Raw genomic sequence first — 14,293 nt, 5'->3', positions numbered from 1 at the left:
GTGATTATAACATATTAATTATTTTTTAAAATAATTTTATTTATAAAAGATTACAATTTGTCTGAATTTTTTAAATAGATTTTTTTTTTACCAACCATCTGAATTTTTCTCGTTTATACATTGAATGATTGGACTAATCTTGTTTTGAATAAAAATAAGACAAAATGAAAATGGTAAAATTTGCATGGTTTAATGAGTTTCTCCGCTGACACGATTTTTTTTAATGGATTTATCGATTCGTCTGTATAATGGAACTTTTTTCTTCGAATGAAATATCTCTTTTTTTACAAATTGGTTTTATGAAATATTTCTCTAATAAAGAAATATAACACGTAGGAATGAAACAAGAAGTAAAATATTAAATATTAAAAGATATGCATATATCTTTTTATATTATATATCATAATTCTTTTTAAATTTTATCCACAATATAAACATATAAAACTTCGTTAAATTTTTTCTTTATATTTATTTCTTTATTTTATTTTATACAATTTGTTCAGTTTGTTTATTTCGTTAAAGTTATTAATTATATTTACTTTATTCATTTCACTCATTTTATTTATACACTCTTTTTTCAAATTTTTTCTTTTTCTCTTCACATTTTATTCAAATTATTCATTTATTTTTATTTTCCATTACTATTTACCTTCGTTTATTACCATCTTATGATATTGCATCGTTTTCTTTTTATTCGTAACTTAGGGCAAATATTACATGCACGATAAATCGTATTATGCAATTGTCCATATTTCTATGTTCCAAAGGGAAATCCTTAGTATCATAAGTTGTTAGACGAGAGTAATATGTTTATTGCTAGAAAGAAGTCTCTCAGGGGCAAGAAAGGTCGTTTGCTAGGATCGTCTATCTCGGCTTCAGTCGTTTTGTTGACAAACCTGACACCGTACGCTACATAGTAGTAGAAGAACTATAATTTGAATATTCAAAATCGTAAAAATTATTTTCATTTATTAAAGTTACATTAGGATAATCATTTAATTATTTTCGAAATTATTAATTATATAGTATGTCTAGCTTATTCATATATTGCCATTATCTAAGCCTCGATAAATTTAGATAATTACAGATCAGGAAAGAATCAATCAGATATCTCTTTTATAGAAATTAGGATAATATCTCTATTTAGAGACTCGAAGATGTGCTTCAACGTCACTTTGAGAATTTTTTTATCATTTTGATTTGATCACGTTTCTCTTACATATATATTTCGCGAATCTACCGTGTGGCAAAAATAACAGAACTCTAAAAAAAAAAAAAAAAAAAAAAGAAAGGAAATAATCAAAAGAATATCCGTTGTCAAAGATAATCTATCTTTATTTACACACTCATATATAACATCGATTCCATAATTTATTATATAAACGCAAATAATGCTTGTTGTATAATCAATGCGATACAAATATTGCAATCAATTTTTTTCGGACGATCTTTTTTGTGTGTAATATCTATTAATCTGCCAGGCACAGTTTATCAATAAACCTAATTAAATTAATATCCTTAACTCTATCATTTGGCGAACACTCATCGTTTTATTTTATTTTTTATTATTTTCATAATTTCGTAAGTTCGCTTCTCTTACAAAAGTCTTTCGAGAGAAATTGACATTGTTTCAGGGATTTTCCGGACTTAATTTCCTTTTTTCTTTTTCTTTTTCCTTTCGAATTGTCTCGTAATAAATATTTAAATATTCCAATTTTGGAAAGGAAATAATCATCGTTTCGATAATCGAATATCGAATTAATACGATCGAAACAATAATTGGATATAGGAAATGATCAGTTTCAGTTAATTCAAGTTTGATTTAACGCAAATTACGGTTGTATTATATACGCGTGATCGAAAAAATAACATTGTAGTATTATAGCTCGTGAAATTTATTAAACGCATGCAGAAGAAAAATCACAAAATGTTTCCTCGTGAATAAGTTAGAAATAGAAAGAAAAAATCGATTCAACAAAATCAAGTTTAAAAATACGAATAATCCGTTTCGTGAAATTATAAATCGATATTTATTTTTAAATAAATACGTACATTTTTTTAATCGTATTATTTCAGGTATTACAGCGAAATATATACATATATATACACTATTTTTCGATAGTGGAAAAATTATTTTTCTCCATTTGACTTGAATAAATTCGTTCAATTTTAAACAATTTTACTTTTTTTTTTTTTTTTTTTTTTTTTATGAAAACCACTCCGCGTAGAAACCGATGAATTTGCAGAAAATATCGATATTCCACTGTAGACACTGCATATATATTTGAAGATCTCGACTAATATTAGTAAACGTTCTAGCTATTACAGTTTGGATCCGCAGATCTATGAATCTATGGATTCTCCGCGAGGCATGGTAATTATATGAATTCTGCTTACGATCCATTTGCTCACGAAACGTTCAGTATTGACGATGTTCAATTGTTCGAATCGCTTCTTGAATAATGCTCGTGCAGTACGTATTAGGGGATCGAAATAAGGATGAAAATATTGCTGATATCGAGTAATAAAATTTCGATGATATCGAGTCATTGTACAATTATATATATATATTTGTACAAGGTGTGTACGTGTAAAGTTTTATAGAGAAAAATCGATTTTCGAGAAAAACATATTTGAAATATCATTTTAAAATAACGGATGATGGTGTTTGTTATGAAATTAATAATATTTTTAAAAAAAGGAAAAAATAGTATGTATCTCTCTCAACTATTTATTATAAATAGAAAAGTATAGTTAGCAATGTTTAAAAATGGGGAAAAAATTATTTATAAAATTTAATAATACGATACAATTGATTATAATAATATTTCTATAAAATGAAATACAAATACGTATAATTTGAAATACGATACGATTCTTGATCTCTCCGTTTATTCTCATCTTGTTATCTTGTTAAATTATTTATCTCCATAGAAATTGCTTGAATCTTAATACGATAAACGAACATTGTGAAATATATTTTATTTATTTTTTTTTTTTACGACAAAATTTCCCAGAAATTTGTTCTGGGAAAAATTAAAGAATAGTTGTTTTCAAGCATAAATTAAAAAATTATTCGAGAATTATTAAAAACGTGTATTTTTTTTTTTGTCAAATAAATTAGATCAGAGAACGCGCGTCCGGAAATCCCTAAAGTTTTGCATTTAGAAAATATATATGTATATGTATACATATATTTAGTTGCGTATGCACATATACAAGATGGTTATTGGATTTATATCCTTTTTTCTTTTTTTTTTTTAAATATAACTTTTATCAAATCTAATTTGAATTAGCAATTTTTATTATTTCTTAGAAATGATCGATCGATGATATGATAAAAATTAGTACTTTTAAAAAAAAGGTTATAATTCGTTTCATCAATCAATTGTGAAAAGTTTATCAATCTAGAGTTGACTCGTTCGTTTTCTAATTAATATCAGTTTCTTGAATTTTTTTTCACGTACATTTACATAATTTGTAAAATATATCATTTTTCTGACTATCGTTAATTTTAGAATATTAATTTTTAAATTTTATTGGCACACATTTTCGAACAATAATACATATATGACAAATTCGTGTTTTTATTTATATTACATATATTATTAACTCAAATAAAAATTGTATTACAATTTACTTTCACTTGTCAAACAATTTAAATCCGTGGCATTTATTTCTCGCACACCCTGTATACGTGTACATGCATCTACGCGTTTGTATAATATATTCGTATAATAAGTCCGTATATTAACGTTAATAATAAATAATATATAATAATAGTAATAATAATCGAGACAAAAAACTCGATTCATTTTGAGTCCCCATTTTGAGTGGAAAGCTCATTCGAAGGTGCAGACTATCTAACATATCTCCTAATTTAATCGCTTAATTAATCACTAGTTGGTGCACCTAATGCCTTTTTCGATTCACAATTAAAGGAACTATACGTTTGTTGGTGATTTTTTTTTTTATTTCCTGTACTTTCTACTAACTTTAATAATCGCTAACTTCTTTTCTCTTGTTTCGTTTCTCTCTCTTTTTTTTTATAATTTTTTTTTTCAAACTGGCGTTACCTAAATAGAGTAGTCATCTAGAAAGCGAAGTTTTACATGGAAACGTGCTTAATGTCGACGAAAGATTATCCCTACGTATTTTTTATCCCTTTTTTTTTTCTTTTCATGATTTGGCAATTTTTGAAGACTTTTGGACGGTTCCTCGCAGAACCTTTTTTTTTTTTTTTTTTTGGCAACGCTTTTATCTTTCTCTTTTTCGGAGGAAGAAGAATCTTTGGTTATGTTCAAAGAATGTCTCCGATAGAGATCCGTCTTACCGACTGAGAAGTGAACGTTCTGCGATTCTTTCCTCTTCGAAAGGTGTTCGAAACATTTTCAAGCGAATATTTCATTGGACACAAGTTTCTTTGCTTTCTTTTTTTTCTTTTTTTCTTTTTTTTTTTTTGTTTGACAAAGTTTTGACAAACAATGAGAAATTATAAGTATCTTGGAAAACAAGATCCGATACAAATGTTACAAATTTTTTATCTCGCATAAAATAATAAACGATACTAAAATATACCATTTATCGATAAAGAAGAGTATTATTAAAATTAATCTATTAGAACAGTTTAAATTGGTCGAACGAATATTTTCTATTGAGAACTATTTTTCTCAACGCGATCATTCGCTAGGTAAATCGCTGCTAGTCGGGCTGACGTTCACTTTCGAGTCGCTTAATTTCAGGGGTGGGGGTATTAATATGCTCGATCTTCTACTAACATCTTCCTGGTAAATGCTCGACGTGCTTTTCGATCTTGACACCAGAATCCATGGATCCGGTGGTACGATCACGGAGTCGTCCTGTACGGTTTTAATTCCGCGATTAATTACGATTAGTTAATCTTAAACAGAAAGTGTAGAGAAAGACACCTTGATTAATCACGAACATCATAGAGTTACGAGTTTCATTGCATGCTATAGAACTGTAAGAATCATGCAATTAATAACGTGATCAATTATAATTCGATCAAGCTTGGAATTTTTCTTCTTATGGAAAAGGATAACGAATGGAAAGAGAGGGACAGGATTTTTTTTTAAGAGGAATCGTTTCTTAATAATTTTTTCTACGTTACCTACATTCACTGCCATTGATAATTACCCTCGGATACTCTGTTCGAGAAGTTGTGCACGATCGATAAAGTCAACTTACGTCCAACAAATTACGAATTCGAAACTATTGTGTTTCTGATCAAATAATTAAGAGCTAACAAGGATATCAGCTATTCATGAAAAGATGCAATTCGATAACTGATGATGAAATTAGCCTAAACAACTAAGTTAAACTAAAAGCCATTCCTCGCGAGCCAATAATAAAACATTCCAGTTTTTCGCATTCGATCTTTGCAATTTAGCCAGAGAGAAAGGTGAAAGTTGGAAGGAAAGTTTGAAAGAGCGAACGTTTGTTCATCAAGTACCAGTAAGTGTTTGCCGGTGGGCGGCAAGGGCGGTTTGAGGAGGGCCACGTCCGTCAGATCGGGACACGCGTTAGGCTGAACCAACGGGGGTTCGGGGGGCGAAGGGACCGCCTCGATCGGCTCTTGGTATCGTGGTGGTTGCACGGCACTTTCGACGGGGATGCTTGGACCCAGGATCCAGCTGGCGATCACCTCGCAGCAGCCGCAGAAGAATTCTGAAAGACCTTGACGCAGACCACGGTGCAGGCTGAGGAAAAGTACCGGGTTCACGAATGCGTGAATGTACGCGATATGTAGAGTCACCTGCAATTTATTAAAATTCTTTCGTGACAAACTCGCTCTTCCTATGATTTTTCGAATTTATTCTCTCGCAACTGTATTAAAAAAAAAAAAAAAAGGAAAGTTTCGTACGGGAGAGGCAAAAAGTGAGAGAGCTCGAATTTGTATTGCGCGCCAAAAAGTAAAGCCGCATCCGGTTCGCGTGAATTCGGCGTTGCACCGTTCGAAAAGCTTCTGTGCGCTCGATCGGTTAAAAAGAGTTGGCGCGTCTCTTTCGTACGTGAAACGCAATAAAAAAAAAATTTGTTAACCAAGTAATAAAAGTTTACGAATATTATTTAAATATATTCTCTTTCGAGAATTTTATCCCGAAGATTTTATTACTTGCTGCAGAATCATTGAATAATTGATTGCCTTGAGGAAGAGATAGAGATAGAGAAAGAAAAAAAAAATCAAAAGCGAAGAGCGAACGAATAAAGGAATTGGAGATCTCGTAAAATGTAAAGAGGACCAACTGGTGATTTAAAATTTAAAATCTTTATAATCCGATACACATCAGAAGGGGAAATGGCCTTAATTCATGCAGTGTTGAATTAACGAGATCCTGTAGGTAAGCTCTTTCGGATCCTAATTACCGACCGAGGATAAATGAGAATACATAAATAAGAAATTTCTTCTCCCTTTGCTCTCTCCATTCAACAGAGATAACAAATCGACACACACACACAAATGATATGGCAACGGATAAATTTACCTCGTAACCGGTTGGATTACCGATGATAGGATGATCCACCAGAGTGACGAAGAACAGTGGTCCCCAAAAGATTCCGTACGCGGCGGTGATCACCAGAAACATCTTCACTCTCTGCACGCCCTCCCTCTCCATCCTCTTTAAGTAATTCCTCATTTTCCGGTGCTCCTCTGCCGCCCCGCTTCTCTGAAGCAATACTTCCCTTTTAGGGGAACGAACAGAGCGAAATGTGGTGGTGGGGGGGGGGACTCGACGCTCTTCGTTTCTCGTTTAGAGCCGGGACCTCTTTCTCTCGTGGTTGTCGCGCGTATTCCGCGCAGGGTGTCTCTGATAATGAGGTGGCGGGGATTCGAACAATGCGAACGAGGTTACGAGGAGAAATGAATCGGTGGTCGTGCGTACACCAGTTCGTTTCGTGGGAGGATTTGAATTATTTTGACGAAGAGGAAGGATAATAAAAAATTGCAACAGGGATTCTTTTTTTTTTTTTTCTTACTTTCTTTTTTTTTTTATTCGAGGATTCGAATCAAGAAAAATTGTGCGATGGTCGTGATGGCGAGGGAGATTTTATTTTTTAGAAAAAAATATTTTTTCCCCCGGAATTGTAATTTGACAAATTGAATCGTTCGTGCGAAACTCGTAAGCTGCTGCTGTATTTGATTATTGGATATCGATTATTTGGAAATGTGATTTTTTTTTTTTTTTTTTTTTTTGAGTGATATGCTTTTTTTTTTACAAGAGAGAAAATCATATGCTGTGATTTTTTTTTCCCCTTTTATTTGTTTATCGTTTAAGTACGTACGAGTTCAATATAATGAACTAATAAATTAAGTAAAAGTTGGAATTTTTTACAATTTAAAATGAAAAAAAAAAAAAAAAGAATAATTTTAAACGAATTACAGATAGATTTGGTGAATCGATAATTAATTGAAACCTCAAAAAATTAATTAGGAAAGTTTAAATTTTATTAAAATCATCTTTCTTGAGAAAGAGAAAGAGATTTTTTTTTTTTTATAGTTAATTATTTATTACTTATTATTACCTTGGGCGTGCCACCATTCGTGGATGCGGCAGAATTTTCAGGAACCGCATTCGTTTGTTGGTTACCCGTTGTATTCACGAGAATTGTTAGTAGTGCTACCTTTACCTGATACAAAAATCGATTATTTTTTCAGTAGAGAACGAGGGGAACTAAATTTTAGTAGTGCGATCATATCATAAAACTTGCGCTTTTCTCTACTCTTCAAATCTGTGAAATAAATTAATTTTGCGCGATTTAAAAAATTTTCGTATCGTTACAATCTCGAAAAATCTCGCGTTGACGGAGGTTAAAAACTTCTCAATTCGACTAAATTAAATTATAAAAAAAAAAAATCTAAATATTGTAAAGTGTTCTCAAATTAATTTCTAAATCAAAACATTAAATTTACCAAATGAAAAAAATAGAAAATCATTAAATTTTTTACACTACTGCGAATTGTACAAATTTTATCTTAAATATTTCTAACATTATAAATAAAATAGAATATTAACTATTTTCATTTTCTAAAGTTGCTATTATTGTTATGCTTAAATTAAAATAATATATGTATATATATTAATAATATTCCGGATTGCTGTTAAGCGGATTGGCAATTATATGCGTAACGAAACGAAAACAGTGCTAATTACCGTTCTAATCAACAGCCATCACGGCTATTTGCTTTAACAGGGCAACTGGATGGTAAATCGTAGGAACCAAAATTTGAATAATAAATTGCTTAATTTTCTTCGAATTAACACTCTGCTGGTGCATGATGCTGACATCGTATGAATAATTATTGCACGGTGTCGGTAGCCATTGAGGATGGATCTAAAGGAATTGCAAATTTCTATTCGCGTGTCCAGCTTTCATTTGAATTTATTATTTTACATCGAGCTTTTTGCAAAACGCAAATACAAGAGAATAAAAAAACTTGACGACACGGAAGAATTGTAGAATTCGTATCAATTTTTTTACAGATTTCTCAAACTCGAGAAGAAACTCAATTTCTATATCTTTGGCCAACATTATTGAAATTTACAATTCGTTGTGAATGAGAAAAAATGTAGAAAAGAAATTTTGAAATTTTTCTATCGTTTTCTGCGAAATTTTATTAAAAAAGATTCGATTATTCAAAATTAATAGAAATTGAAAGATTTAAAATAAAATAGTTTGGCCAACATTATTGAAATTTACAATTCGTTGTGAATGAGAAGAAATGTAGAAAAGAAATTTTGAAATTTTTCTAATTTTCATTTTCTGCGAAATTTTATTAAAAAAGTTTCGATTATTCAAAATTAATAGAAATTGAAAGATTTAAAATAAAATAGTTTGGCCAACATTATTGAAATTTACAATTCGTTGTGAATGAGAAAAAATGTAGAAAAGAAATTTTGAAATTTTTCTAATTTTCATTTTCTGCGAAATTTTATTAAAAAAAATTCGATTATTCAAAATTAATAGAAATTGAAAGATTTAAAATAAAATAGTTTGGCCAACATTATTGAAATTTACAATTCGTTGTGAATGAGAAGAAATGTAGAAAAGAAATTTTGAAAATTTTCTAGTATCGTTTTCTGCGAAATTTTATTAAAAAAGTTTCGATTATTCAAAATTAATAGAAATTGGAAGATTTAAAATAAAATAGTTTGGCCAACATTATTGAAATTTACAATTCGTTGTGAATGAGAAGAAATGTAGAAAAGAAATTTTGAAAATTTTCTAGTATCGTTTTCTGCGAAATTTTATTAAAAAAGTTTCGATTATTCAAAATTAATAGAAATTGAAAGATTTAAAATAAAATAGTTCGCGTAAAAATTCACCAATAAAATATAGTTTGAACATTCTCTCATTTCCATCGATCCATCGATCGATGCCCCGTAGAAATTGGCGCATAACGTTCGTATCGTTCCTTTGTAAGGTGGATATGAGTGACGGAGAGTGTGCAAGGAGAGAAAGAGAGAGAGAGAGAGACGAACGATGCTAGTGGCATTAGTCTCTCTGTAGTCAGACACGGTTTGCGCACAATGCGTCAACCAGCTGCCCTTTTACAAGGCGACGTTTATTCCAAAGAATTTTTTTTTAAAGAACAGGCGGTAAAAATTCAAGAAAACTTTGAATTAATCTGATAATAAAGTATCGTCGACAATTTAAATAGAAGGATATTTTACACCGATGAAGATGATGATCGTGACGTTGTGACGTCAGGCAGACACGTTGATTATCCTCTTTTAATAATAGAGATATATTACAAGATTTACGCGAGGATCAACGCGTGAGAATATTCAATCATGAATATTCATCGTTCCCAAGGAAATTTTCACTTTACGATGTAGAATAAGTTTGACAAAGGATCACGAGATGGAAAGGATACGACACGAACGGTTGTCAAGTGCTTTTTAACGGAAAAAAAGGGAAAGCATTATTGCGCCAATATCCAGCAAAGTGTTGAAAAATTCGAAAAGTTTGAAAAGTTTCGAGCGAAAGGAAAGTCGAACGATCCGAAGCGAAGAGATAAATTATTTCGCCTAATGAATTCTCTAATAGCTTCTAAATTTCTTTTTTTCCTTTTTCCTCTAGAAAAAGCATATTTCATAATCATCCTTCTCCTACAAAATATTCAGAAATGATATTCGTCTAACTGCTAAATTCACTACGATCTATATAAAAAAATAAAAACTATAAATTGGAAGGAATTATATCTCTCACTACTGGAAATGATGTATAAGCTAACTGTTGGAACTAAGCTGTTTAATTTATACAAAGTAATACTCTACGAGAATATTATTTGAATTACATAACAAATTATACTAGAAATTAGAAAATTAAACTGGTGAAAAGTGCTGTGAGAAAAATTATATCATTTACTATATAATAACTACTGTACTGGCTATACAATAATTATGCAATACAGTTTTAAAAATGAAGAAAAAGTATTAGAAAAATTTCCGTCGTTCTTCAATTTATATGCGTGTGTATTATATTCGATGTATATATTTATATATATATATATTTTTTTAAGGCTTGAATTAATTTAATTGTGCGTTAATAATAAGCATAAGTTAATCATTTTAGATTATTTAAATCGAATAAGCTGTAATAATAATCGCGACTAGTAATAATAAATAATCGAAAAAGAAGAAAAACATTCTTCTCGATATATCAGAATACTTCGTCTCGTGAAAAGTGCTCTGAAGAAAGTTGTGCCACTTGGATTTCTCTCTTGTATTCGAAAAATGATGTTCGATAATGTTAACATGCAGTTGTTCGTATATGCGATGAAATACAGATTCACACCTCGAAACTTGATAATATTTATAAATAATATTCAATAATATTCCTTACGTACGAATCCATTTATGCTACATTATTTCTATATATAAACAAAAAAAAAAAAAAAAAGAAATATTAATTCACTCGAATCGAATCTGTAAATCACCACGACGATCATCCCCACGTGTACAACAACAAAAACAACAACAACAACAACAATACTTTCGTCCCCCCACGCGTAGATTGGGCAAAATGGCGTCGTCACGTGCAGCGGGCAATGCGGCGGATGATGCATGCTTTCGACGTGGAAACATGAGATAAAGCTTCAAGGCCGGGGGGGAGGGGGGAGGCATAAATACGTACCGCTTCGACGTTCGCCTTGGTCAGGTCTTTGTGCAGTTTCCTGAGATGGATGAGGGTGAGGGCGACGCATATCATGTTGATGGCGATCCACAGGACGTTGAGTATGTAATGGCGGAACGGGCCGTGCACCAGGGGGCAGCTCGGCGCGTTGTGCCCCGATTCCGTGTTCGCTGCCAGAGCCCCGCTCAGAAACGTCGGGCCCAGGTTGATCGTGATGCTCGCGAACCATATCATGAACGTGCCGAACAAAACGCACTGGAAAACGGGGAGGGGTTAAGGGGGAGGGGGTGAGGGCGATGGTGAGCGTTGGCTCGATGACTTGTTATTATTAACCTTCTCGACCATTGAACGAACCACCGCAACCAAAAATGCGTACGACGCTCGAGAAAGATCGCCAACAACCGCGTTTACGCCTCGCAATTCGAGTTGTTTTGACGGTGTTTATTGAAAAAAAGGAAAAAAAATTGATAAAAACAAAATATCGATGCTACAGTTTCAAATACTCGTCATGTCGCACAATACGTGGCATCTTAGATGTAGAGCGATTGTAGTCGACTGTATAGTATCTCAGTGGCATCGTATGACTATAGTCGCTCATAGTATCTTAATGGTATCGTATGCAGAGCAACTATAGTCGCCTGTCAGTAGCATCTTATGCAGAACGATTATAGTCGGCCGTAGTACTTCAGCGACATCTTATGCAGAGCGACTATAATCGCTCGTAGTATCTTAATAGCATCTTATGCAGAGCAATTATAGTCGTTCGTAATACTTCAGTGACATCTTATGCAGAGCGACTATAGTCGGCCGTAGTACTTCAGTGACATCTTATGCAGAGCGACTATAATCGCTCGTAGTATCTTAGTGGCATCTTATGCAGAGTGACTATAGTCGCTCGTAGTATCTTAATGGCATCTTATGCAGAACGATTATAGTCGGCCGTAGTACTTCAGCGACATCTTATGCAGAGCGACTATAATCGCTGGTAGTATCTTAGTGGCATCGTATGCAGAGCAATTATAGTCGTTCGTAATACTTCAGTGACATCTTATGCAGAGCGACTATAGTCGGCCGTAGTACTTCAGTGACATCTTATGCAGAGTGACTATAATCGCTCGTAGTATCTTAGTGGCATCTTATGCAGAGTGACTATAGTCGCTCGTAGTATCTTAATGGCATCTTATGCAGAGCAATTATAGTCGTTCGTAATATTTCAATGACATCTTATGCAGAGCGACTATAATCGCTGGTAGTATCTTAGTGGCATCGTATGCAGAGCGACTATAATTGCTCGTAGTATCTTAGTGACATCTTATGCAAAGTGACTATAATCGCTCGTAGTATCTTAATAGCATCTTATGCAGAGCAATTATAGTCGTTCGTAATACTTCAATGACATCTTATGCAGAGCGACTATAGTCGCTCGTAGTATCTTAGTGACATCTTATGCAAAGTGACTACAATCGCTCTTAATATCTTAGTGGCATCTTATGCAGAGTGACTATAGTCGCTCGTAGTATCTTAATGGCATCTTATGCAGAGCAATTATAGTCGTTCGTAATACTTCAATGACATCTTATGCAGAGCGACTATAGTCGTTCGTAGTATCTTAGTGACATCTTATGCAGAGTGATTATAGTCGCTCGTAGTATCTCAGTGGTATTATGTAGAGCGACTATAGTCGTCCATCAGTGGCATCGTATGCAGAGCGATTATAGTCGCCCGTCAGTGGCATCGTATGCAGAGTGATTATAGTCGCTCATAGCATCTTAATGGCATCTTATGCAGAGTAACTATAGTCGCTCGTAGTATCTTAGTGACATCTTATGCAGAGTGATTATAGTCGCTCGTAGTATCTCAGTGGTATTATGTAGAGCGACTATAGTCGTCCATCAGTGGCATCTTATTCAGAGCGACTATAGTCGCCCGTCAGTGGCATCGTATGCAGAGCGATTATAGTCACCTGTTAGTGACATCTTATGCAGAACGACTATAGTTGATTATAGTAGCGAAAGGATTAACGGGCAAGAGATGTAAGATAGGGATTTAGGGAAAGAGAGGTCCGTCTAAAAATACGAATACGTCTATAATAAATCCATGTACGAGGGTATACTTTGTATATATTCCCTTCGAGTCGCATCGAAAGTTGGGGGGAAAAATAGGTCGGCCGAACATTTATCGTGTTTCGCCATCTTGATGCAAAGATTGGACGTGTCGCGAATTTTCAACTCCTTTTTTCCTCGTAACCTCTTTAAGTGGCGATGCATTTCGAAATATCTTTCTAGGTTTCGCTTACACGAGCGAAGAGAGGGACTCACGATGGTATTTTTAACCTTGAGAATCATAGAATATAACAATTTATTTTATTTCGAGCGAGTGTGTTGGATACGCGTATCAATTTTCTTGGTCGTGTCGGTGGTGGTGAAGTTAGATGAGGTTAGGTTAGGTTGGGTTAATATGCTCGTGTCGGAGATGAGAATGGGAAGAGGCTTGGAGAGACAGTGATACGAGGAAGATTACGGAAAAGCATGATACATCTTTATCTTAGGGAAAATTTAATGTGAATTTATCTCTATATAGATGTTTTCGTATATCGGTGGTGGTAAGAATGGAAAGAGAATTACAAGGACAGAGATAGAAGGATTACGGAGAAGCACGATACATCTTAATCTTAGCAAAAAGTATATGAAATTTACGTAAATTTATTTACAAGTGAATATGGACATTTTTATATATCAATTTCTCAGTCATGTCGGTTCGATGGTGAAGAAGCTTGCAGACAGTTACGTTGCAGAAAATATAATTTTTTCTCTTACTTATTTTTGAATTTATTTATCTCTTAATCTTAGACATTTTCATATATATATATATAACATATATCAATTTTTTCGGTCGTTTTCTCGCATAATATTTCATAACGAGATACACAACTTTAACTCTAGCAAGAAAGTACATCGAATCTATTCGTTGAATTTAACGAATTTATTTATCTCTCAATATAGACATTTTCATATACATCATATAATTTTTCGGTCATGTCGGTTCGGCAATGGGATTAGGTTGAGAGAGGTTCTCGCGTATCGGATGAAACGGAAGCGAGAATATAGGAAGAGGCTCGCAGAGAGACGACGGT

The 14,293-nt window shown here is 33.0% G+C and overlaps 2 protein-coding genes across 2 annotated transcripts in view; one reads left to right on the top strand and one right to left on the bottom strand.

Annotated features, from left to right (window-relative positions):
• The window catches only part of LOC100864473 (midasin), a 102,970-nt gene that overhangs the window by 8,922 nt on the left and 79,755 nt on the right, over nt 1–14,293 (top strand).
• The window catches only part of LOC100870144 (uncharacterized), a 53,280-nt gene continuing 40,304 nt past the window's right edge, over nt 1,318–14,293 (bottom strand). Inside the window, exons 4-8 of the mRNA XM_086906271.1 lie at nt 11,161–11,415; nt 7,546–7,650; nt 6,507–6,689; nt 5,474–5,776; nt 1,318–4,859 (exon numbers count right to left, since the gene is read on the bottom strand). Of these exons, the coding sequence (XP_086762397.1) occupies nt 4,680–4,859; nt 5,474–5,776; nt 6,507–6,689; nt 7,546–7,650; nt 11,161–11,415 (1,026 nt within the window). The 3' untranslated portion in view covers nt 1,318–4,679. The remainder of the gene's footprint in view (nt 4,860–5,473; nt 5,777–6,506; nt 6,690–7,545; nt 7,651–11,160; nt 11,416–14,293) is intronic.

This window comes from Apis florea, unplaced genomic scaffold (assembly GCF_048593485.1).
Source record: "Apis florea isolate Af1SG1 unplaced genomic scaffold, ASM4859348v1 contig_2492_pilon, whole genome shotgun sequence".
Classification (NCBI taxonomy): Eukaryota; Metazoa; Arthropoda; class Insecta; order Hymenoptera; family Apidae; genus Apis; species Apis florea.
The sequence above is the reverse complement of the archived record's forward strand: the minus strand, read 5'-3'. Positions and strand labels throughout refer to the sequence as shown.